The sequence below is a fragment of the Cucumis melo genome, chromosome 11, assembly GCF_025177605.1.
Source record: "Cucumis melo cultivar AY chromosome 11, USDA_Cmelo_AY_1.0, whole genome shotgun sequence".
Taxonomy (NCBI): domain Eukaryota; kingdom Viridiplantae; phylum Streptophyta; class Magnoliopsida; order Cucurbitales; family Cucurbitaceae; genus Cucumis; species Cucumis melo.
Genome location: NC_066867.1, coordinates 26,795,616 through 26,822,350, shown reverse-complemented (window position 1 = coordinate 26,822,350; position 26,735 = coordinate 26,795,616). Strand labels below are relative to the sequence as shown.

Below are 26,735 nucleotides of genomic sequence, written 5' to 3'. Positions count from 1 at the left end.
TTATAAAACATCATATTACCATGTTCCTTTTTTAACTTTCAAAATAACTATATTATTATTTTTATTGGTTAAATCTCAATCAAAATAAGTCTAATTGTCCTAATCTCGATCCTTAATAATTTGAAAATTAAAATTAGTTTTAATATTATATCTTAATCTATTTTTGAAATTTAAGTTTTTAACTCACAGTCAATCTTTTTATTGGTTTTTCCCTTATTCTATTCTGATTTTAAGAAATTAAAGTCTTTCCCAATTCTGTCTACATTTTATTAATTAAATAATTTAAATAATTTAAAAAAAAATCAGCTAAAATATTCCCTGTTGTGCTTCAACCACGAGTCTTTAAAAATGCAAGATGTAGGCATGAAAACCGAAGATTAAAGATGGAAGATGGAAATGAGTGTTTGCGTAATCCAAGACGAAATTGTAACTTGAAGATGAAATTGTACTTTCATACTAAACCTTCAAATGGAACGGTAAACCTCCAAAAGGATAGAGATTAGAGTTTGCCTACTTTAAGGTAGAAAGATTAGGGATTTTCCACTTGAAGAAGATGAAAATGGAACTATAATTTAGAAACTTCACGATGAATAATGAAAGATGGAGAATCGAAAAAGAAAATGGAAAACGAAAAAGAATACCAATTCTGAAAAATAAAGATGAAGGGTTCTAAATTTGATTAGACAAGTTGTAAGGGTAGTTATGTTTCAGAATTTATTAAAATGTAATTATGTTTTATTAGCCTTTAGAAGGTAGTTGCATTCTCCGTATATAAGAGTATTTTGGGTTTTTGCAAATTCCTCTCTATTGTATTTTTTATTTGTTTTACCATTTTGAAAGAAAAAAAACAAACAGTTTAACCTTGACTCAAACACCAAGTCGAAGGCGCAACTTCCAACAAACAGACCTTCTTTCATTCTACCAATCCGACTTATGTACCGCTATTGTGAGGCAAATGAAGTCCTTGGACCAACAAGAAATTGAGTTCACAATTACAAATTTGTCAACTCCTCGACTCAAACACCGGGTTAGAGGACCTTCTAAGTTCAACACATCTTAGTTTTTTCGTTTGGAAGCGGGTAAAGGTTGACCAAAATATACCGTCAAGAATCAACTGCAAGCAGAAGAACATAGAGAACTTAGTTGAGCATCTGTCTTTCCTTCTTCTCTAAAAGATCTGAAAGGGGCAGAACCCAATATACAAGCTCGTTCCGCTGCTATCTAGCATTCATGCCCGCGTTTGACTGTCGTTTGAATGCACATACAATTAGGGTCACTTCACCATTGACTTACAAATAAATTATGTAAAGGCGGAGAGCAGATTCTAGATTGTATCAGTAGCATTGGCTCAACTGAGCTTCCGGAAAAATCTCAATGATTTCTTCTTTGCAAGAGACATACCTGTGGTTGGCCCTTGGTTGCAACTTTCCCATGCAAACAAATGATCCCCTACCATCATCCCCAATATTTCAGAACCTCGTCTTCCAGATTTCAACTGATATTAACACGAATAAAGATCAGAAACAATACCTGAGCCTGACCAAATAAGCAAATAAATTGTTGAGCAAACAACAGGTACAACCGGGAGCATCCATGACGTGCAAAAAGCATGAATTATGATATCCAGCAACAGGAACTAAATGAATGCAAATCTCAGTGACTAGTGGCAAATACAGGGGATACTAAGGCATCATTTGATAATCATTTAGTCTTTTGAATTTTATGTTCATTTTCTCCCGAATTCCATACCATGTTTTTCACTTTCCTTAATGAAACATTTGAGTTCTTACTAAAAATCTAAAAACAAAAACAAATTTTCAAAAACTACTTTATTTTAGTTTTTGGAAGCATTAGTAGAAAGTGGACTACACAACATGTAGATTTAAGGGTGAAAGAAGAGTTAGAAACTTAATTTTCAAAATAAAATAATTATTAAACAGGACCTAAACATTTTACTAAAAGATGGTTATCTACTCAAAATTTAGAATTAAAAACATATTAAAAAAAAAAACCCAAAAAGAGAACCACTAGTTCCAAAGAATGGCAGCTCTAACCAACGAAGACAATTTTAATAGGCAACCATGATAGTGTAAAATAAAATAGTAAAGAAGAAAATTTAATTGAAAACTTACTTTCTGCAGTGCAGAACAATGAATGGCACAAATATTGAAGGTAAGAGAAAAAAGTGTTTGATGCTGCCTTCATATTGTTAGCCACGGCACAAATTCGTATCTAGATGGAATATACTATATGTTAATATATATTCCATCTCAAAACCAATTGACAATTAAAAGAGCAACTCATATATCTTATATAGATTACGAGTACCTTTCATTTTTCCTCGAACATATGTCACATGGAATGACGGTCTCATGAATGATGTTCTGATATAATTTTGGCAAGCTCTCAGCGAGAACACATTGCTGAGGAGTGAGTAATACGTAACCTGAAACAACAAATTGTTAAACAGGGTATTACAATTAGAGAAATTCTGTGCCAGAAACATCACAAGGCACAGATGAATCCCATGATTCTTTTAATCATCATGAAAAGGTTAATCCACAACGAGCTGACTCAAACCATTTCTTCAAAAAATCGTATTGAAAAAGAATTGGACTGCGAGGTCTTAAAAAGACATCTGAACTCTTAGTCAAATTCCAAAAACAAAAGCTACTTTCTTTGGTCATAAAAAAATTGGCTAGGGTTTACCAAATGGGTAACTAGCCAAAGAGATTCATAGGTGAATGCAACGATTGTAGGTTAAAAAAAATTGATGATTGATCATTGTTCATTCAACCAAGGAAAAATGTTCAACTATCCTATGCAGGAAATGATGGTTCTTCAATTGATTTAGATTAAAAGAAATAAAGAAATTCAAACCTTTTTGTTTTTCCAATTCTCCGGCTTGCAAGAGGATCAACTGTATGAAAATAAATGGCACAAGTTTTGCATCAACGCCAAGCTGTGAAGAGTCTAAATTGTTGGAATCTGAAAGTAACATCGAAGCTGTCGTTCATGGCTAGCAATGATAAATGGCCAAGAAAAAAATAACTTGATTACCATAATCTATACCATCTAAAGTTTTCTATTTTTTCTTTAGAGCATCGAGTCTACGATAGTATGCCCTCTTTTTAATCTTCGTTATCCTCTTCGCCTTCCCTGACTCGATAAGTTGTTTTACTTTTTCAAGCTTCTCTTTCCTACCTTCTAAATCCGCTTCTATGACCTTATCTCTCTTTTCATCAGGGAGTAAAGCCAATCTAGAGAATTTCTTAGGCCTCACAAATCCCAATCTTCCAGTTATGTCCTTGAATGCAGGAACAAGACCTCGTCTTATGAAGCATCCATCGATGACCTTCATCGAATTAAATTCTGGGAGAGCTGGGGCATCTTTCAACTCAAGGTCCAAACAAAAAGAGGAGTCTTTTAGCCACATCCTGAGAGAGTGAGCTTTTGCTATAAGAAGACCGCTACGAGTTCTACAAGGTAGAAAAGGAGAACCCATCTCCCATAGACATACTTTCAGTGTGCTATTGAGTGAAATCATGTTATATTCTGCTGTTCCAGTGATCAGAACAACTGATTTTGGAGATTCTGGAAAACCTTGCAATGATGCATCCTGCAATAACATGGTAGACATTATAAAGTGTTCATTAAATAAATTTAATTGAGTTGGCATAACATGGCAAATACCTAGAAGGCCGTTGCATAAATTTTGTCAAAAAAAAAAAAAAAAAAAAAAGAAAGAAAGAAGCGTCTAATTTACACCCTTAGCCCTAATTTAACACCACATCCCACTTGGCCTGTCTATTCCAAAGTCCATTCAGCCCATTACGCTTCAACATTCTACGATGTCAATAACAATTACTTGTGCAAGTATATAGAAGCATAATGACTAAATTTATTTTTTTGGATCAGAATAGAATAAATTTATTATTTAGATTACAATGACTAATAAGAATTGGAATACAATACATTTAAAGTTGAAATTCCCACCACCCTCTTCCTCCACCTCATATGCACTTCGTATATTCACTTAATGGAAAAAATAGTTTGAATCCGATCCCAAATAAGTTTAAGTGATCATGATCACACTAGTGTATATAAAAGGTCTAGAATTATAAAAAGTCTTTTTCTGAACTATTGGAAAGGTCGAAATATCAGTAACTCTATATCGTAAATTCATAAAATTAAATAAAACAAAGGCAAAATTGCAATTCAGCTAACAGTTTCAATTGACGTAGAGGTAGCTTAATGTGGAAATTATTTGCCACGGCATAGTAAAAGAACTAGCCTGCATATGGTCAAGCCATAAAGTCAGAGCAACAAGGGCTGAACCAGCAGACAGCTTTCTAAAATCAGCACCCCAGTCCTTGTCAGCTACCCTGCATTATTAGACTAGAACATAAGAAGGTAACATATAATGATATAAGTAACAAACCAATTATACCAATCTCACAATATGGCTACAATAAGGCTAAAAACCTAATATGAAGTAAGGGTTCACATTCACTCATCTAAACACCATGGTCACCCATGATTGGGCTAGTGGCGCCTAAAGTCACCACATGACATTGTAACTCCAACCCAGGAAGAGGCATTGATTGTCAAGTGCAAAAGCCAACCAGAGTGCAAAAGTCTCAATCCATCGACATAATGACACTTTTTCGAATCTTGGAACAAATGAATAACTAGTTGTACACAGTAGAAAAAGGTTTAGTAGTAATATAAATTCTTAGAATCCATCCATCTTTGCAGGGGAGCCACCACCAACAGCAGGCTGCCTCAAATCGATCGGCCCACTTGACTTTTTTGATGACGAATGCACTCCAAGCCATTATAATAGATGCTATACTTATTAATAAACTGCCCATTTTCACAGTTACAAGGTTTTATATCCATGGGTATCCAAGCTAGCTTTACACGTACCTCAACTAATCTCACTGGACAATCTCTTTGACCCTACAACATTTAGGTGTCAAGGAAATTTGTAGGAAATTAATTCCTAGGTAGGTCGCTTCCATGGATTGAACCTTGACCTCTTAGTCATTTATTAAGACTATGTTTCTTTTTTACCACTAGGTCAATCCATGAAGGTTAAGGACATAGAAATGGTGGACAAACTATAAAAATATCCTTTCTGTCTCATAATTACATGTGTACACCACCTTTCCCAACTTATTTACCCTATTGGCTCCTACTTTTCTCCAAGAATAAGTAAATAGTATAGATTCAATCAATTTGGTTGAGCAATTCTGTAAAGTGATATACAGGAAAATTCAGATTTTAGCTTGAATGGTGACAATAGTAGATTTGGTCCATTTGGAGGAAAAGCTGAATTTCTCAGAACAACTTATTTGTAGGCATAATAAATGTGATAGAAAAAAAAAAAACTGGAACAAATTAGTATATACCTGAATATATCCTGTCGGTATATAGATCTCTTGATTGCCAACTGAAAAACCCATGATGCAGTTGCTCGAAGTTCAAATGCCCACAGCAGATCCTCTAAAGCATTGACGAAGTTAAATGCTGCATCATCATCTTCCAAAGCTCCAAGTTTCTCTAGAAACTGGTCAACCTCCAGAATCAGTGTCCCCGACTTTTGTGTCAAGAGCCTACAAGAGAAGCTCACCTTGAAATGGTTATTAACGAGAAATACTTGACAGCATTATATTAAAAGAGACCTGAAACATTGTCTTGCTTTAACAATAGAAAGATCACTGAGTACCTGATTGGAAGATCGAATCCTGTATCTTGCAATGCATTTAAAATGATAATGGCTTCACTTGAACTTTCAGACAAACTTGCGGCCCTTATAAAGCACGTCCATATTCTATAATCGGGCTCTATACCATCTGCTTTCATTGCCATCAGTTTCTGGATTCCACCGCTGTAATCTCTGTTTCTGAGATAGGCATCAATTACTGAACTATATGGTAATGTATCAAGATCCATGCCAGTAGCTTTCAGATCATTGAGAACCTTTTCAGCTTCCTTAGGGTGGCCAGAACTGCCATAGGAAACCATTAACAAGTGCATAGTGGCAACAGTGGGATCTATTCCAGACTCTTTCATCATGACAAGTAAGCTTTCCGCTTTCAAATGATTTCCTGTATTTCTGAACATCTTCATCATTACATGATAAAAAAACCGGTCTAATTTATATCCACTTCCTCTCAACTCTTCAAAAAGCTCCTCTGCTTCTTCAACTAGCTGCCTTTTAGATAGTGCTGAAATCAGACTTTTATAGGTGTCCAGAACAGGCTCCATACCCCGCCTTTTCATTTCATGCATCAGTGACAAACCCTCTTCCGGTCTACAATCTCTACAATACATTATAATTAAAGAGTTATAAGTATCCTCATCTGGTGTCAGTCCAGTTTCTAGTATTAAATGGTACACTCTAGAAGCATTTTTGAAATCCTCAACTCCTACATACAGCTTGATGACAGAATTCAATATGAACAGATCAGGTTTAAATCCAGCCTCCTCCATTTCTGATAGCATGGCCTCAACATCCCTAACTCTTTTTCCCTTGCATAACAAAGCAATCATGCTTCTATAAAGATGCATCGTTGGAAGATAACCTGCAGCTTTCATTCCATGATAAATTTTCTTAACCTCAAATATGTTTCCATCTCGAGCAAATGCATCAAGCATCAAAAGAACAGAACTTTTGCTTATCTTAAAGCCCATATCTTGCAACTCCTGAACTACAATATAAAGCTCCTTCAATCGGTTATCAGCAATTAATGCTTGCAATAAACCATTAATGGAAATCACTGTGGGAGAAGGACCATCGCGCATCATGGTATTAAAAACAGCCCTTGCTCGTTCGTAGCAACCACATTTCGCGTAAGCTTGTATTAATGCATTCCAAATCTTCCTATCAACGGCAGCTAGTTTTAGCCTCATGTTTCCAACCAAACTTTCAGCTTTCTGCCAAAGTTTTAGTTCCCCAAATGAATCAATAATTTCAACATAAGTAGAGACATCATCTACTACAATCCCTTCAAGCTCTGCACGTTCAAGCAAATAATGGGCTATTTCAGGATAGCCTCGTTTACAGTACATAAGTATCATGACTTGGTACAGATTGTCAGAAATTTTGACACCATAGAACATCATGTCAGAAAAAATGTGAGATGCTGTATCAAAGAGTTCCTTTTCCTGGCATCCTTGAATCAAACATTCATACATTAAGGAACTTGTGCCATACGAACCAAACACTCTTTTCATATTGCCATATTCCACTAAAGCGGCATCTATTTGCTTAGTCTTACAAAGTACAACTATCAGTGATTCAGTAACCAGCTGATTGGAATTTGAAGTCTTCTCCTTCAAAAATTCTAGTAATTCACAAGCTTCCAAGTGCCTGCCAGACAAACTATACGTACTCAAAATAGATAATAAATTCTCATTGTCTAGGTCATAACCAGTCTCAATGGCCACTCTCAACATTTTAGCGGCATGACCATAGCATTCCCCCTTTATAAGAACCGAAGAAATAGCTTGAGGATTCATACCACATTCCTCTTGCATGTCTCTTATTACTTTGTCAATGTCATCCAATTTGTTCTCTTTCACAAGGTTCCGAAGCATAACCTCATAGAGGATACCATCTGGAGTTAGACCATCACACACCATTTCCTTGTACAACAACATTGCCTTCTTTGTCTCATTGAACCTAAGAAAGAGATCAATCATAACCGAGTATGCCAAATAATCGGGTCTAATCCCAGACCTAAGCATACAATCAAATATCTTCTCGGCTTCTACTGGCTTCCCGACTTTGCCATACCCACATATTAAAGCACTATATGTTCTTAAAGTGGGTTTGACTCCAGAATCCAACATCTCAGTCATTATGTTTGCAGCTTCTTCTATTTTACTAGATTTTCCAAGTGAATCAATAAGAATAGTGTATGTAACTTCATCAGGGATTCGGCCTGACAATTTCATATCTCTATAAAGCTGGAAAGCCAGGTCATGTTGCTCCTGTTTCCCATACATGTGGATAATCGTATTGTATGTCATCTCATCTTTACCAAACCCATTGCTTACCATTTCTTCACAAATCTCCTTTACCTTCTCTACATTCCCTTCTCTAGCAAAAGCATATAATAGTGAATTATATGTCACTGCATCAGGAAAGAACCCTTTGGACTCTAGTTCCATAAAGAGTTGCTCAGCCCTGCTAGCCAGCCCACACCTCCCATAAACTGATATCATAGCATTGTAAGTCCATAAATCAGGTAGACAATTATGTCTCTCCATATCATTATATACTTTCATTGCTTCTTCAAGATTCGATTCACGAGAACAAGCACTAATTAAAGTATTATACGTTATTATATCGGGTCTAACACCTGACTTCCTAACCTCATTTAGAAATTGAAGAGATAAATTCGGTGTCATGGGTCCTGACTTCATACGTGCATTTATTAATGTGTTGAAACTCACAAGATCAGGCTCACACCCTCTCTTACGCATCAAATCAAGTAACTCCTGAACCAGAACAAACCGACCATTTCGCGCATATACGCCCATCATAGCATTATAAACTTGGACAGTATTGCCAATGGCAGGCTCAGACCTTGTGAAAATTTCTACTGCCAACGTTTCTTGATTGGCCTTTCCAAGCACTGCCAAGATGGTAGCCAACATCCGAGCATTGGGTGAATACCAGTGTCTCAAATTCAACCATTCATAAACCTCCAAAGCCCTTTGCCAATTCGAACGCCCCACCCATTTCACTACGAAGCAAAAGTCAGTGGGTGTCATTTGAACTTTCCTATCATCTAACACATCAGCCACAAATTCATCAGGTTTCAATGCTAAAATTCTATCAGTCAAAAATTGCACTCTCTCCCTCCAATCTTTGGCTCTCTTAAGTGCCAATTTGTTCATCTTTTTTACTCGTGTCTTGCTAGGCCTCCCTAGAACCTCTTGAGTTTCATCACTCACCATTCTCGAAGATTCTAACTCATCTTCTTCTACAGAACTCCCATCCCTAATTTCGGAAGTCTGGGTTCTTGGAGAGACCTCCGATTCATCGACCATGTGGGTCTGCGAAGAAGGAGGAGGAGCCGTGAAATGGGTTTGAGACGGTAACTGAAAACTCTCGGTTAGTTTTAAGTTGGGCCATCTAACAGAAGGAGAAGCTCTACTATAGCGAAATTTCTGAGACGTATTTGTGTGGATTTCAATATGTTGCTCAATGGAAGAAGACGAAGAAGAAGTGGGTTTACATACCTTGGAAGAAGAAGTGAAAGCCAACGGAAGCACAGCTGAACATGCCATGGCAATGGCAAAGAAAATGCTAAATGCTACCAATAAAGATAAACTGTCATACACATTAAATATTTTCATTGTTTCTTTTCTTTTTCTCTTTGCGGAAAATAATTTTATGGAAATTAGTGTCGATATAATTTAAAATCACTTCTTTTTATATTTTATTTTTTGATACTAAACAAAATAAATTAAGTCATCCACATCTCAATTCTAATATAACATTCCAAATTACGGAGATGTCCAGTTTTCGATTATACACCTTAAAAAACTTATTATTATTATAACACATACATTTTTACTATTTCTTTTTAAGATTGGCATGTGATTTTTTAATCATAAAATTGAATGCATCTTTCTCATACATATTTTTCCAATTTGAAACATAATGTTGTTAAACTTTTATTTCTTATGTTTATGAATAGTGGCATAGATAAATGGCATGCATGCATAATAAACCTTCACTTTCAACTCCACATTGATGCCACCATGATTAACCTTTTTTTTTTTTTTTTTTTTTTTTTACATTTTCTGCCCATCCATTCCACAAGTGTTTGTGTTGAGCTCACCATGATTAACCTAAGTTATTAAGGTAAGGTAGTTTGTTTTTATATTTGTAAAGAGAAAAATAACAACAAACACCATAGTTTAATGTATATTTTATTATGGGATAATTTTGATCTCTTAACAAATTAAGGATTAAAGAAGTAAAATGTCTAATACAATGTACAACGCCCAACAAAAATATGAAACAAAGCGAGGGGTTGAGCCAAACCATTTGAGCCTTGATCAAGTCCTCTCGAGTAGGTGGTTCAAGTAATCCCTAATCCTCCTCAAAGATAGATTAGAAAACATATTCCTAAAGAGACAAGGAGATAACTGTTTACAAAAAGGACCATGAAAAATCTATAAAGGACAATAAGTTCTGACTATTTGAGTAAATTATCTCATTCTTTGGTTATTCTTTAACCTAGGTAGAGTGAATGTGACATTTATCCCCTAATGTTAACACAATTCTTTTTTGCATGATTATTCCTCTCTCTTGACAAACAAATTTACTATTGTTGCCTAAGGTGATTTTTTGTCATCAACGAAGTTTTAAAATAAATATGAAAAATTCAAATGGATATCTCAATTGAATAGTCACACAAAAAGTTAAACAAACAAAATAGATGCTCACTAAGATTTCCAAAGAAATTTAAATCGTTGAAATGAACTTTGTTCTTATATTAACTTATGTTTAGTGAGCCGATCTTTAATACATAATCCTTTGATGCTTTCTCTCGAAAACTAAATTTATCTTAAGTATTGTGGTTTGTTCTAAACATTGATTTGTCTCAAGGGCTTATGAAGCTTGTTCTCAAATGCAAAGTTCTCCTAAATGTTTTTTTTAAAGTTTTTTCTCAATATTGATTTGTCACAAAAGCACAGTAGCTTTTCTTAAAGCTGTAGTTCTCGATTTGGAAGCCATTTGATTTTTGAAGTTCTTGATTTGGAAGCCATTTGATTTTTGAAGTTTTTTTTTTTTTTTTTTATCTTCAAAGACGTTTAATTCTTAAGATTTCACGGAGTGCTCTGATCTTCTGATTTTTTTTAAAGCTTTAGCCTTTAAATCTTTAGGAATGCAAACCCCAAACCGAAAGCTAACTTGTGAACTTCAAAGCTTGAAGAGTTTTGATCTTCAAAACTTAAAAGCTTTCAAGCTTCCATTTTCAAAAGTTGAGGTTTAGATCTCTTGTCTTCCAAACTTGGCAACCCGGGGGTCTTTATTTTCAGAGTTTCAATTCTTCCAATTCCCTTTCAGTTGAAGAGTAAAACCTCTGCTTATAGACTTTTCATAGGGGGTGTTTGGCCCATGGATTTGGAATTAGGGGGTTTGACATTTGAAACTAAATCCATGTTTGGTCCATTGGAATAAAATTCATGGGATTAATAAACCAAACCCATGAGTTTGGAATATATATATATATATATATATATATATATATATATATATATATATATATATACATACGTTAATTATCGATATCGTGCCTGTTGTTATGATGGTCAATGACCAATAGCCATGACCCTTGGCGACCGATTATCATAATGATCGATGACCAACCAATTGTCTTAATTAAACATTTGTGACGTTTGACCATCTTCACCAAGACTTTTTATACTGTTTTCCATGAGTTTGAATAGTAAACATTATTCAAGTAGATTACCTTTTTTTTTCTAATTCAATCTAGAAAATTCGTCGGCCGACTCCAAACACCACCCTCGGTGTTCATTGTTGATCAACTATTGGGTGTCATTTCTGATCACTCCGTTGGCGAACTTCCGACCACTAACTCTAGCAACTACCTCAAACATTATTGAAAAATTAATAAAAATAAATTTTTGAAATTTTTTTCTTTGAGTCATTTTCCAACTACGTCTTTGATTTAATCACAATAACATTTTTTAAATATACATATTTTTCATTCTTCTATTTTCTTTTCTTTTTTGTTTTTTTAATTATTATTATTATTAGATCATCTTTTTAATTATCTATTCTCTCTTTTTCGTTTAAAACTAATATTTCCTCCATTTTAGGAGATTTTGTTTATTTTTCCTAGGTAAAAATTGATTAACTATCTATTGTGATCTCAAGTATATATAAATCAAATATTAATATATCGGTAATATGGTAGAAATTTTAAATATATATTACAATGATTTATTTTTAGTTTAATAACATTTTTCATCTTTTTTATTGGTCAATTTAACTAGAAGACTTATAACTTATTGGACTGACTTAAGAGAGAAGTGTATAAAAATAACTCATTTTTATTTTAACTCTTTTGATAAAAGTGGTTTAAGATACGTTGCATATGCATCATAGGAAGCCAACGTAACCATAACTATAGCTAAAGGTAACTCCACTTAACTTTTACTTTTGCATGATCTTTTTTGTTATGCTTATTTTCAAACCTATTAGATCACTTTTAATGTTACTTAACTGAAAGTTTCGTAAATACCATTCAACTTATTATATTTTATGAATGGTTTGATAATTATACTATTTATGTTAATGCAATGGTAATCAATAAATTATTGTTATTAAATATTAAAATTTTTTATTTTTATATTATTTTCATGAAAAATAAAATAGAGTTAAAAGAAATTGAATATGGGTTATGAAGAAAGAAAAAATCAATTAAAATTTTGATACATAGAAGGTATAATTCACAAAAATCAAACTTGGGCTTAGGTCCAACTGCTTTGTTGGCACAATTTTCTTCATGAGCTCGATTTGACTCTTGAATTGGACCTTGGCCCCCAACAATCTAATTTGGCCCAGCCCGATTACCAATTTAGGCTCAAATAATCAAAGGTAATTAGAATGGATAGCAATTTTTAGAATAATTATTAACTACGTAGCAATATTTTAAAAAAATTGTAAATATAGCGAAATCTATCGGTGATAGGTTTCTATCGTTGATAGACTCCTATGGTTTATCAGTGATAGACCAACATTTGATCTATCAGTGATAGACTCCTATCATTGATAGATTTTGATAAATTTTGCTATATTTGCAATTTTTTTAAAATGTTGTTATATACTTAATTATTTTGAATAATATTTGTTTAGTTGTTAATTTACATTAATTAATATTCTAGATTACTTAATTAATTGTCTCACGGTTACTTAAAAGAACTTTTTGAAACAGAAATTCAATAAGAAATTATTTAAAATGACACACTTTTTAAATTTGTTACTTTTGAGAAAAATAGTATTAAAAATTTTAAAAGTACGCTACTTTAATAAAAAACAAAAACTATTTTGTTTTGAACAATTTTCCAAACCTTAGTTTTGGAAGAGTCTTTAAATTTAAGATAAATTTCTTTTGTTTGGCCATAGACTTAGCATGATACCTTCAACCATGGCATCAAAAATACAATAGACGACAAAATGGACCCACTAAGCTTTAAGTTTGCATGATTAACGTAGATTTTCCTTGAATATTGATGGAAGAGTTTGCTTCAAACCGTAGATGTCAACATATTTGTTTCATGTGTGAACTTCCGGCAGAAAAAAAAATTTATTTAAGAAAAACAGGATTTCAAATCTTTCTTTTCTCTTTACATTCTGAAGAATGAACGGCTTTTAGTTCTTGATAATTGTACCCGCAGTTACTAGCCATAAACTCAACCAAGGAAACATGTAAAAAACCATATAACACAATAGAGTTTGGTAACCCAGTTTGATGACTCAACATCTATATCTGAGGGTCTTAGACCCTATTGTTGAATACACAACTGGAGGTACAACACTCTACTCATTAATCAACGTGCTAACCTAGAACTGACTTATCAGAACTCAATATGTACAAACATAGTAATCATAACTAATGAAGGAATATCTCCCCCTTAATCCCAACTACTAGTAATGTATTCAACTCAAGTTATGATCGAGTTGTTTCATCTTCTATATATTTTTGTAGTACACACTCTCTCTCTCTCTTCTTTCACTTAGTCAACATGACGAAAAGCTTACCGTTAACTTTTATACACCTTTCTTTTTCTTTCTTGGTTAGTAAAATCTCACAGAGAATTTGTACACTTTTAAGGAATTGCAATCATAATAACATGAAGAAACTTGTGAGTAAATCTTAATCGATTCCATAGATTTTCACAACGACCAAATATTTATTTAACTAAAGTGATAAAAGACAAAATAAAGGAAGTAAGACCAGTTACTAACACATTCAAATTGAAATTACTTCTCTTATTTAAGCTGAAACTAAAAGTTAGAAACCAGCTAGAATTGAATTCTTTTCCCAATGTTTTGATTCTAACGAATATCATTAACTTTGTATCCAACTCATTTGAAGAATACAATTCATCCCATTTCACTAGTGCCGAAATAGCCAATAATCCAAAATGACAACACAACACAAGCCATCATACCCCCTAGAGGTGTTGCTTAGCTGCAGATCCTCTAGTTTCGTCTCTAATATCTCCTTGACCCATCCTCTTTGATTTAGATTGTGGGGGTTCAATGTACTTTTGATGTAGGCCAGAAAGAAGAGGCTTCCCACTGGGTTGGGCTAGGAGAGTTGCCACTTCCTCACTCTCCTTAGCTCTTGGAGAGAGAGAGGTGTGAAAGCTCTTTCTTTTAAGTCAGGAAGACATTCCACCACTTTGACTGATGCGGATGGAGATGCAGTTTCCTTGTTGTGAAAGAAGTAATGCCGTTTAAATGAGCATAATTCCATTGAAATGTATTATTAATTTCGAGGTTAGAGGTTGGATCTGTCTACTCTAACATTGTAATCAAAGAAAATGTGGAAGTAATATTCATTAACTTGTCGTACCAGAAGCCTAATTATCTCCAACAGGTGGTACTAAACAAATTAATAAAAGCTCTCTTAAACGTGGATTCCCCTAATCCTCGGATACTTACAGTATGTACACTACGCTGTTCCTATCATAGTGGTTCAAGTCATAATTATCGTACACCTATAACACCAGAAAAATCCTTTTCTGCATTAATCAAAGGAAAGAAAATCTGACCCAAGCTTGCATATGCCTCAACTCAACTGTCTAAAAGTTCAAATATTGCCACTTCCTAACAAATCATCTTCAATTATTGTTTTGTTTCTGTTTCAGATTTACTTCATAATCATGTCAAAAATGGAAGTTATCATCTTGTGATAGTACTTTTTCTTTTCCTTCATCAGACTTCCATGATCATCCAAATTAGAAACTCCAATGCTTTTAATCTCTGGTTTTTATATTCTATAATTGACTTAAAAGAAAAATTAGAAGGAAAAGAAAAAAAATTACAGAGCTTCTAACTGATGTATTATAATTTAGAAGTGACATTCAACTAAACGTCTAGATGACGATGATCTTCATTATTTTAATAGTTTCTCAATAATGTAGCCAAGCAAAATCCCTATCCAACTGATATAAATGCATAAACTTTGACAACAAGAGTTTACACAAAAAACAAAACAAAAAAAAATTCAAACATACCAACCTGCTATGGCAGCGGCTAACTTCATTCCTCTGACAGTGTATATGACTTGGCTGCTTCTTAGCAAAGCATGCAATGCTGTAGAGCCTAAAACTTCTCGATCTTTTCCTGCCATTCTCGTATTTGGTGATTCTACAATTGACCCAGGTAATAACAACTACATTCTCACCTTGTTCAGAGCTAATTTTCATCCATATGGCAGAGATTTCCCTGGCCAGATTCCCACAGGAAGGTTCTCCAATGGGAAACTCGTTCCTGATCTCCTGGCATCAAGATTAGGGATAAAGGAGCTTGTTCCAGCTTTTTTAGATCCCAATCTATCTGATGATGACCTGAGAACCGGTGTCAGTTTTGGGTCAGCAGGGTCAGGTTATGATGATCTTACTACTACTATATCTGGTGTCATTCCAGTTCTAAAGCAGATTGATCTTTTTGAGAATTACATTAAAAAACTAAAAAGAATTGTGGGTGAAGAGGAGGCTAAAAAGATTCTCGGTGATGGTTTGACTGTTGTAAGTGCAGGAACTAATGACTTCATTTTTAATTTCTATGACATTCCTAGAAGGTCATTGGAGTACAATATCAATGGTTACCAAGCCTTTGTGCAGAATAGGCTACAAAGTTTTATCCAGGTACCGCAACTGATGCAAATTTTTAAGTGCAATTATATTCATGATAGTGCAAAATTTTAGTAAGTTCATAGTCTCTACCAAATTTTAGTAAGTTCATAGTCTACCAAAATTTAAGGGCATACCACACGTTGCATTACCGGGGCATATCTAAAGTTAACATCAATTATAAGAACTTACATTCAATTAGAATTTTATTGATGGTATGAAATCACAAAAAGGCTTAAAAAGCCGTGAGAGATAACAAATAGCAGTTCCATTGTGATATGAGAGAAGTAAAGTTGTAATCACATCCAGTATAAGCATTTATCATACCCATTTGAATTCATAAAATTTTCACCTTTCTAAATTATTTTTGGAGAAAATATAACTTCACACAAATAGATATAAGTTTCTAATTATTCTTTATGACAGACCTATCAGTAGACTTGACATCTTTCTTCAATATAAGCAGATTAAACAATCAATATAAATAAGAAAAATTTACACTTTTGGTCATTCAAGTCTGAAATTAGTAGTATTTTGGTCATTGAGTTTCAACTTCAACATTTTAACCCCCAAGTTTGATTTTTTAGCCTTTTAGTACCGACGGCCGATTTTCCATTATGATGGGACCAAAATGTTATCAAAATTAAACAAAAAGGCTAAAGTGTGTAATGAACTTTCATTCCAGTTTACCAAGCATAGGAATAAAACAGGTTGCACATGATAAATATTAGGCTAAGCCAAAACAAAAAGTAAATAGGAGGGCGGTATGTAGTTAAGCAACTGAGTATTTATTGGGAGATTGGATAGGGATTGTATCAACTCGGATGTCGCAACATGATTGTAGCAGGACTTCCTCCAATTGGTTGCATACCTGTTCAAGAGACTCTAGCATTCCAGGATCCTAAAGATCGAAAATGTATTCAAAATCAAAATTCAGATTCCCAAAATTACAATATCAACCTCACTAAGTTATTGCACGACTTGCAAGAACTACTTCCTGGAAGCAAAATTCACTACATTGACATTTACAATCCAATGATCGATATGATCAATAATCCACAAAAATACGGTAAGTAATGGAACTACGCTACCTTACCTGACCCAAACTTCCTGTTTATCATTATCATTAGTAAACTTCACCTAGTTTTGTTTGACGCATTTCACCGAACAGGTTTCATACAAACGACAAAAGGTTGTTGCGGGACCGGTTTGGGGGAAACAGGAGCTTTGTGTAATCCGAAGACACCAACATGTGAGGAGCCTAAGAAATACTTGTTTTGGGATAGTGTTCATCCTACTGAATCAGCCTACAGTTTCATTTGCGACAACATTGTCAAGCAACTAGGGTCGTATTTGATTCAGAATCCATCTTCCCCCTAAGCCGTTTATGTAAATAGTTCAAACATTACCCACTAAGGCATCGAATAGTTGAAATTTGAAAAATGTTGTTTGAGATTTGCTAGTTCTTATGAAAATAATGTTGTTCTTAATTCATAAACAGTATAATATCAATGAAAATTTGTAAAAAGGAAGAGGTCGAGATCAGTTATAGGGAAGTAAATGCATAATTCTTTGACAAAACGAGATGCTCAATTGCTTGATCACAAATTTTCATCCAGTCTATCACCCGCCAATTTCGCCGAAAAAAGATTCTCAATTCTTGTTTCTTTGCTAACGACATGCCTAGGAGAAACACAAGCGTGCTACTTACAAAACTTAAGCTAACTACCACTATGTAGCACAACAAGTGGTTAGGAGTGGCTTTCTCTCGCCTCACCTGGTGACACTTTCTAGCTTAACCAGAGGAGGGAAAACTTAAACCATAAACTATTAGACTTAGTGAGTGACAAGAATTTTGAAATACAATTTCGTACGATAAAAACTTTCTTATTTTAAAAAACGTCTTAATGCTTTATTACAGTGTAAACAATACAATAATTACATTAGCCTTTGCTTATTGCTGACATCTAGATATTCAACTTCCTTGATGTAAGGACTACTCTGATGATTACAACTTCGTCATCAGCATCCCTATGGACCCTCATTTAATACCAGTTGCTTGGGAGATTGATTTGAATGTGACTACCAAGCGGACCACTCAACGTATGGTAACTTCTACTCTTATGTGCATCTAATAGCTAGCTTTCGATTAGGAATAAGGCTAATAGTTTTGTATACACACAAGCATCAAAACAATATAACTTCATAAACATAACATACTTCAATTGGTCATGTTCTTTTATATTTATGTTTGAGATTACAATATAAGCGTATCTAACAACATGGCAATATAACAAGACTTTCATGGTAAAAACATTTTTCAAAACCTCGCCTTTTATTTTGAAGGGTCATTCACACAACTAAGCCTTTCTTTTTTCTTTTCTCTCCTTATCGTATATCTCTTCCTTCCTCTTGTTGCCTGGTTCAATAATGAAGTTTCACTTTTTACTCTTGTGATAGAATTTCCTTTTTTCTAAACACTTAAATTAATCCTTCCTCAAACCTATTTATACTTCCCTCAAATTAGTTTAGTTAGCATCACACTCCATATTCTCGACAACTCCTACTTGGTGCGTAACACATGTTAGTCTTAAACCATGCTTAACTTAAACTTAACCCATGTTTAGCCAATTAATCAGACTCCTCCTCGCCTAGCTCGTCACATGATAATTGGTTAAGTGCTCGTGATGAAAATTAGACATGCATAACGGAAAATGGGTCGAAATTCTACTATAATTGCTAAGATTAACATGCAACTCTAAGTTAATACAAAAAGAAGGGTTTTAAAAAAAACCTTTGTAGCTTTGATTTCTTGAAATACTACACACGTCCTCGACCCGAACCACCACTAGAATTGACTTACTATCATCCAAACTTAGAACCAAGTTGTAGGACCCATTGGATGAAAGAATCAGGAGAGAGAAAAAGATGGAAATAAAGTGAAATTGGCTTGGAAGTTGAGAAATTTGAATAGGAAAATTTTATGAATAAAAAGAAAATTTCACCCTAAAACTCAAAATAATCCAAAAAAATTTATATTAAAATGAAATGGCTATTTTATAGAGAATTCACATGCAATTTGCATGTTTGTGCAATATCATAGCCCAACAACTCAAAATCCATTTTCTCTAGTGGACTTTTTGTCTTAATCAAATGGAAATACCTAGCCCATTAGAGTTAGTGGAATAATCCAACAAAATGTTGAATTTTTTCACTAACTTTGATCAAAGGGCAAAATGGTCATTTGGTCAAAGTCAAAATTGACTTTTTAAACAAAAAGTCAATATTTTGACTTTTTATCATTTTGTCCGTCTTGACTAACTTCGACCTCCTGAGCATGAATTCACATTCATTTTCTCGAAATTCAAATCATATTTGAATATATTGTCGATCAAAGTTTGACTTTTCAAAGTTTTGACTTTTTACAACTTTGACTGTTTTCATCATTTTCGGGCTTTCGAGTATGAATCCACATTCATATTTTAATATTTACATCACATTTAAACATAAAGATTCATCTCTAATATGATAACCAACGACTATATCACATATACTTGTCGGTTTCTCTCTCTTCACCTAATTCGAACAATTTGACTCATTCCATCATACTGTTCTAAGTTTATTCTATATGAACTAGCAGGGGAACCTAATGGACCTATAGATCATGGGCTCTAATGACTTGAGATTAACTGACTAAACTCTTTCGGACCGAACTAATCAACATTCATTAACTAATGGGACCAGGGACGAGAGATGGCCCCCTGCCTTGACTAAACTCTATTGCCAACCCCTAGTAGGCGAGAGATAACTTCACAAATTTCTCTCTGCTTCTATGCTATTGTACTTTGTAAACGATTTATATTTAGGTGATAAGTATGGATTGCCTCCAAATGGAGGCCAAAATAAAAAAATGGACCAATTTTTAAGAGTGAATGAAAATTGGCCTCCTACTTGCATAAACATCTTGTGAATTTACTAATTCGTCCCTAAAACGTCCCATTTGCATGCTTGATTCTTGATACTAGCTACTAGCTACTCAATGCTCGATGCTCGGTACTCGTCGTTCCTCGTTCCTCGATGCTCTATGTTTTATGCTTCATATTATATGTGTTATGTTATATACTAGATACTTGATACTCGATCCTTGATACTTGATGTTTGATGCTCAATGCTCAATACTTGATGCTCTATGTTTTATTTATGTTATACATGTTTACCACTCGATACTCGATTTTTAAGAAAACACCCACACTAAAAAAAAGAAAGAGTAGAAATCCTAAAAAAACGAAAGAAGAAATATAGAAAGAAGTATAAAAACGAAAGAAGAATGCAAAAAATAAAGCGCAAAGAAAATAATAGTTAAAGAAGAAAAAGGAAGAAGAAGAAGAAAAAAAATGAAAAAAAGAATAGAAAACAGTTACAAAACAAAGAAAAGAGAAGAAGAAAGCATTTGGGCGGCGGATTAATACTGTGGGGACCCTAACCCGCGTTTGGTACTAGGGTTATGGAAACCCTAGTTTTAGGGTTTTCATAAACCCGATTTTGCCCTTTCTCCAACTCGTGTTTACATTCCTTCAACCCGTGTTTGCGTTTCTTCTTCTTCCTTGCGTTTCTTCTTCAATCGCCATTTCTTTAGTCTGCCTCTCCATTCCTTGCGTTTCTTCTTCTTCTTTCTTCTCCTTCTTCTCCATGGTTCTCTTCGATTCCATGTTTGCTTTTCTTCTTCTTTCTTGCGTTTTTTCTTCAATCGCTGAATCTTACCTGCGTTTCTTCTTCTTTCTTCTTCTTTTTCTCCATGTTTCTCTTCCATTTCTCTTCAATCGCCGAATCTTACTTGCGTTTCTCTTCGATTCAGAGTTGATGTCGAATAGTATGCCTCTCCATTCCCCATTCCGTGTTTGTTGATGCCTCTCCATTCCCCATTTCGTGTTTGTTGAATATTTTGGATTGGAAATGTGGTTTCATTTCAAGAACGGAACAGAGGAAGAAGGAGAGAGAGAAATGAACATGTGATCTCCTAGAGAAAGCCTCAATTTGCCGATGTGGTTGGGGATAGACATAGATCCGCGAAACCGATGGAATGGAATTGGGAAACCGATGGAATGGAATTAGGAAATTGGGAAACCGATGGAATGGAATTGGGAAATTGGGAAACCGGTGGAATGGAATTGGGAAATTGACGATTCTTAGTGAATTTAGTGCACAATAGTAGCTAAATGCTACCCTTGTCCAGATTCATTCATTTCTTCTTCTGTATTGCCCCTTCTATCAATTTTCTCTCTTCTGGTTGTCTTTCTTTTTTTCTCTTATGGGTGTTTGCTTTTCTGGTATTGTTTTTCTCATCCAGATATTGTTTCAATTTTTCTTTTTTTCTTAATTTTGTTCTTGTTTGTTGGTTATTTGTTGTTAATATCACGATTGTTTGCTAATGTACATTTCTGCTTGAACCTTTCTTTCCATGTCATTTGTCTATTTGGATTAAAATCAAGTTATTCAATTGTGGTAGTTATGAATTCATTAACATGGTAACTCAGATCAATTGTGGCAAATGAAACTTGCAGTAATATTTTTGTTCATGGTCTTTGATTTCAATGTGCATTTTGCCTTATTTTCTTAGTCTTGGCTGCTGTGCTCTGTTATTTTGGCTGAAGAGAGAAATGGACTAACAATTGTGGAAGGTAGTACACATTCTTCATTCATCTAAAAGTTTTCTTAGAAATGGACTAAGAATTGTGGAAGTTAGTACACATTCTTCTTCATCTAAAAGTTTTCTTAATTTTAAGTTTAGATTGTATAAAAATAATAGAAAGATGTGAAAAAAAAAACTGAAAAATGTGAAAAGGCAGGAAGAGGAAGAGGATGATTTGTATGTTGGAAGTGTGTAAAATCTTGGGGCGAGTAGTTAAAAAAAATATATGTGAATTTCTACATGAATCTCAATTTTTTTTTTCTTTTGTAATTTTCCTTTCACAAATTTGATTACGAGAAATTTCTGTAACTGTACATCAATTGCTTGATAGAAGAATCATCAACGTTAATGCAATCCAATGGTCACCAATTTTGTAATTTCAAGTAGGATTTCAATTAAATTAATCGTAATAGATCTTAGGTCACTCATCTGCCATATGGTCAAAAATATAACTTTTAATAAAAATTTAATAAAATATTTAAAATCAAAGGTAATAAATTTTATATTTTAATATTTTTATTATGTATAAATAGCTTGTCAATTTTTTCTATTTTCGAAAATTCAAATTCAATCTAATTATACACAAAATATAGTAAAAAATATTTTACTACATAAAAAAAAATTATTGACCTAACCCATATAATACTTTCCCAAATAAATTTTATTATAAATTTCACATAAACCTACCCACCTAATCCTTCCCCCAAACACATCTTATCATAAAATCTTCATAAAACTATCCACCCAACCCTACCCCAAACACATCTTATCATAAAACTACATTTCTAAACTCTTCCCCCAAACAAGGGTTATGATAAAACTAGATTTAACATAACACTAGTTTTATCATAACACTAACCCTTCCCTAAATCAACCCTTCCCCCATAGTCCATATATTTTTGATTTTATAATAATTTAGTTCTTTGTGTTTATTATTATTTTATGATATAGACTTTGTATTGTTACACGTCATCTTATCTAAAGTTAAATTACATAGGTAAGATTTGAACCTAGGATAGAAGGGAGTTAAAGATAGAATAACCATTAAGCTACTTATAAATAGTAAAAATTGAATAGTTTTTTTATATATATTATATAAAAACGATAAAGTTGAGAAAAGCTCAGCCCCTAGATCTATACTAAATCTGCCGGTGATCATTATTATTAGTTGCTCGCTAAGGTAACACAATACCTACATTTAGATGTGCACTCATCGGATGGAGGGTTAGAATAAAAATAATAGAAAAAACTTGTTTATAATCATTTGGTAGCTGTCTGGTTTTGTAAAGAGGAAGAAGAACAAGAAGATGAACGGAATGTCAAACAAAAAAGATAGCTATTTCTTTGTTTAGGGCAAGTATTTGGTTGCCCAAGCCCGCCCAAAGACTCTTTACTTCCACTAACTTCACTTTTGCAAGTCCCTAATTATGCTCTCACACATTTATATCCTCTAATTACTCCTGAATTCTTCAATTAAGACAAATAAAAGATGAAAGCTCTTCATGCGACTAGACTATCTTATGGGTCATGGCACTGTTGTATACATGTGTGGGTCATTCCCAAAATTTCCTCACGAATGACCTACTAGAATTAAAAAAATGATAGAAAGATAGTAGTGATTCCAAGCAATGGAATGATGTTAAATTTAAGCATCAACTCAAATTACAAGAGGGATAAAATCATACTTCAAGTGCTATTTAGGCCATGCACATAATGATGAGTGTAGAGTATGCCTTAGGAAACATGTCTCTTATCGGCTTCAGTGTTAGTGAGAGATTGCTAAGATTTATGCCCTAAAGCCTCGTAGCTAATTGATTATTTAATATAATAACTGATTATATTAGATATATAATAATCAGTTATCCATTGCGAAAAATCAAAATGGTATTTCATGAGACTTGAAACATTAATTGAGATTGATAGACTTTTGTTAATATCTATCATAATGTTTATCATTGATAAAATATGAAATTTTGTTATATTATAATCGCATAAGATGACTATTTTTTAGAAAACTTTTGTTTAGGAAATTAAGATATAAAACCAAAGCATAACTATTCCAGCCAAATATACTTTCATATGTTCATTCAAACACTTGACTTTCAATTCCTGGCGTTTTGGAGGTGATAAAGGCATAGACAGTTCACCCTCTATATATACAATAACCCATCAAAATGCAAAGCGTACTTCCTTGGAATGGTTTCATTTTGTACACTAAATGCAAAAACACTAACGTGATTTTGTGTAACATTCATCAACTCCCTATAAATTCATGCACAAATTTGATGAATTCCAAAGAACCACAAGAGTTTTGAACAATACCTGCAATGGCACGAGCTAATTACCTCATTGCTGCTCTATCAATCCACATAATTTTGGCTGCTATTTCTTAGCAAACCATGTACTGCTCTTGCACCTAAAACTTCTCGATATTTTCCCGCCATTCTCATATTCGGTGATTCGACGGTTGATACTGGGAATAACAACTTCATCCTCACTATTTTCAAGGCTAATTACCGGCCATACGGAAAAGACTTCCCTGATCATGTTGCCACTGGAAGGTTCAGCGATGGAAAACTCATTCCTGACATGGTGGCATCGAAGTTGGGGATAAAGGAGCTTGTTCCTCCATTTCTAGATCCTGAACTGTCGGATGATGATGTCAATATAGGGGTCAGTTTTGCATCCGCTGGTACGAGAGTTGATGATCTGACAGCTGCTATATCCAAAGTCATTCCTGCGATGAAACAGATTGATATGTTTAAGAATTACATTCAAAGGCTTCAAAGAATTGTGGGCGTGGATGAAGTTAAGAGGATTATTGGCAGTGCTTTGACTGTCATTAACCTACAATTTCTACGATATCCCAACTAGGCAATTGCAATACAATATTAGCGGTTACCAAGAATTTCTACAAAATAGGCTACAAAGCTTGATCAAGGTAAATGATATACAATATCCACTCATTAATCTTAACCAATAAATTATACTTATAAAAAGAATACCCCGTTATTGGTTAAAAAAATATCTTTATTTTTTCAAAAGTTGTAACATTATATTACCTCACATTAACATTTCAAAACTAGAAATTCTTTACAAGTTGGGCATCACGGGGTTTCAAAACGGTATGACAGTGACTTAAAACAAATTTTTTTATGTTCATACTATTTCAGGTTCTGATTTTCATTGAGTAGTTTTAAAACGTTCATGAAAGTTCAAAGATAATATAGTAACTTGTGAAAATGTAAAGGGGAGTTGTTTATAATTTAGCCTTAGACACAATAATCAATCGTGCTCCAATAGTAAGTTCCACATCTTCAGTTTGGTAAGCTTTTCAAGAATAGGATTATCCTATTCTTGAAAATCTTAGCTTTAATTCTATTCTTGAAAAGCTCTATAACCTTCAAAGTTAGGATTTTTTCCAATAAACTTATCAACTACTTCCTACTTGAAAAAAACACTTGTTTAACTCTGTTTTACAATGAACAGGAATTTTACCAGATTGGATGTTGCACTATAGTTGGTTGTCTTCCCATTCAAGAGACCATATCATCCCCGATTCCTCTAAATCGAAGATGTTTGGAATACCAAAACAAAGATGCCGAAGCCTACAATCAGAAACTTTCGAAGTTGTTAGGTAGTTTACAACCACAACTCCCAGGAAGCACTCTTTTGTATGCTGACATTTACACTCCTCTCAAGGACATGATCAATAATCCGCACAAATATGGTAAGCTAGTAAAAATATTTAAGGAAAATTTCAAGTTATGAAAAGAAAATCAATTCAGTTAATCTGAAATTTGATTGGGGCATTTGGTCGAACAGGTTTTGAGGAGACGAAAATTGGTTGCTGTGGAACTGGATTGGCTGAAGCAGGGTCTCTATGTAATAAAGTAATTCCAACGTGTGAAGACCCATCAAAATATATTTTTTGGGATAGCATACATCCGAGTGAGGCAACCTACAAGTTCATCACAGAGTCGCTTCTCAACCAATTTTCGAATAGGTTGAATTGAATTGGAAGTGAAGGATTTTGAGCTCAGTTCTGGGCTCTAAAGGCTTAAAAAATATATATATATATATATATATATATATATTTAATTTGTTCTTCGTTGTATTCGGAATATTTCTTTTAAATTACTCATAATCTATAGATTGAGAGCTTGAAGTTCAAATTGAAGGGAAATAGTTGCATTGCATGTGTTCTTCTAATTGATAAGATGGTGGACATTATCAAAATAGTTATGGGTTTTAGCTACTATACCATTTAGGGTGACTTATTACAAATTAGACTTGCCAATTTTTTTATAAATATCTATGCTTCAATTTTAGAGTTCAAAAGACTAAATTATCCATATTTATTATTAATAATATATTAAAAGAATAGAAAAATAAAATATGAAAAGTGGATCTTTATATGTAATTAAGATTTATATTTATTAGATAACTTAAGATTTGCATTTCGTAGATATCCTATATAAATATATGTGATATTAATTCTGTTATGGTAATATTATAATCAAAATTATGACTTAATTATTTTTCTTTTGGTGAATTTGTTCAAAAAAAATTCCTCAGTCCAATCTCTCTCTTCGTCCATTCTTTTTTATTCTTCTCATCTAAGTGCATATTCGTTTCATATTATTAATTATGTGTATGAAACTATGAAATATAGTATGTTGGTGAAATTTTTCGGTAAATTTTTCCAATAAAGAAAATTTATAGTGAATTGAGTATATATGCTACGTAATTTACAGTATATACTCCTATTTACAGTCAGTCAAATATATATATATCACGTCATTTTCTTTCGTTTTTCATATATTCCACGTAATTTAGTAATTTTTTTTTATAAATACTTATTATATTTCATCAAATTTGCATTGATTTTCATATATTGAAATTAATTTGTAAAATCTTACCATGATTGAAACTGTTTTTGATTTAAATAAATCATTATATACCTTTGTATATTTAACACAATATATTAGATAACAATGCATGTGTGCATATTTTACATTATATTTTAATTTTATAACAAATTTTATATTATGTGAAACTACAAATTAATATCAATACAACTAGCTAAAAGGGTTGCTAATGATCATATTTTATATATGTTGTA

General features: G+C 33.4%; 2 protein-coding genes and 1 pseudogene across 6 annotated transcripts; 2 read left to right on the top strand and 1 right to left on the bottom strand.

Annotated features, from left to right (window-relative positions):
• Positions 1-787: 787 nt before the first annotated feature.
• LOC103501875 (pentatricopeptide repeat-containing protein At3g18110, chloroplastic) lies at positions 788-9,372 on the bottom strand. 5 transcript variants are annotated; one of them, XM_051091665.1, is made up of 9 exons: positions 5,732-9,372; positions 5,415-5,618; positions 4,295-4,385; positions 2,881-3,619; positions 2,329-2,446; positions 2,133-2,232; positions 1,531-1,636; positions 1,402-1,449; positions 788-1,244 (listed from the first exon to the last, which is right to left on the bottom strand). In XM_051091665.1, exons 1-4 carry the CDS (start codon positions 9,304-9,306, stop codon positions 3,086-3,088), a joined length of 4,404 nt encoding a protein of 1,467 aa, XP_050947622.1. In that variant the 5' UTR covers positions 9,307-9,372; the 3' UTR covers positions 788-1,244; positions 1,402-1,449; positions 1,531-1,636; positions 2,133-2,232; positions 2,329-2,446; positions 2,881-3,085. The 5 variants fall into 5 exon arrangements, with proteins under 5 accessions (XP_050947622.1, XP_050947621.1, XP_050947620.1 ...); XM_051091664.1 differs by lacking the exon at positions 1,531-1,636 and having other exon boundaries at positions 1,402-1,495; positions 2,881-2,988; positions 3,061-3,619; XM_051091663.1 differs by having other exon boundaries at positions 1,402-1,536; positions 2,881-2,988; positions 3,073-3,619.
• Positions 9,373-15,228: 5,856 nt separating this feature from the next.
• LOC103501965 (GDSL esterase/lipase At1g06990) lies at positions 15,229-17,502 on the top strand. Its single transcript, XM_008465750.3, has 3 exons — positions 15,229-15,936; positions 16,729-16,990; positions 17,093-17,502. Exons 1-3 carry the CDS (start codon positions 15,313-15,315, stop codon positions 17,299-17,301), a joined length of 1,095 nt encoding a protein of 364 aa, XP_008463972.2. The 5' UTR covers positions 15,229-15,312; the 3' UTR covers positions 17,302-17,502.
• Positions 17,503-21,001: 3,499 nt separating this feature from the next.
• On the top strand, positions 21,002-25,626 carry LOC127143971 (GDSL esterase/lipase At2g30310-like; annotated as a pseudogene).
• The last annotated feature ends 1,109 nt before the right edge of the window (positions 25,627-26,735 follow it).

Bases quoted from the DNA above. Each gene is read 5' to 3' on its own strand.
- LOC103501875 (XM_051091665.1), bottom strand. From the start codon at position 9,306: ATGGCATGTTCAGCTGTGCTTCCGTTGGCTTTCACTTCTTCTTCCAAG. The intron at 4,386-5,414 runs GTATATACTAAT...CTAATAATGCAG, and splicing joins TACCGACAGGATATATTCAG to GGTAGCTGACAAGGACTGGG. The intron at 3,620-4,294 runs GCTAGTTCTTTT...ATGTTATTGCAG, and splicing joins TATGGCTTGACCATATGCAG to GATGCATCATTGCAAGGTTT.
- LOC103501965 (XM_008465750.3), top strand. From the start codon at position 15,313: ATGGCAGCGGCTAACTTCATTCCTCTGACAGTGTATATGACTTGGCTG. The intron at 15,937-16,728 runs GTACCGCAACTG...GAGATTGGATAG, and splicing joins GGCTACAAAGTTTTATCCAG to GGATTGTATCAACTCGGATG. The intron at 16,991-17,092 runs GTAAGTAATGGA...TTCACCGAACAG, and splicing joins CAATAATCCACAAAAATACG to GTTTCATACAAACGACAAAA.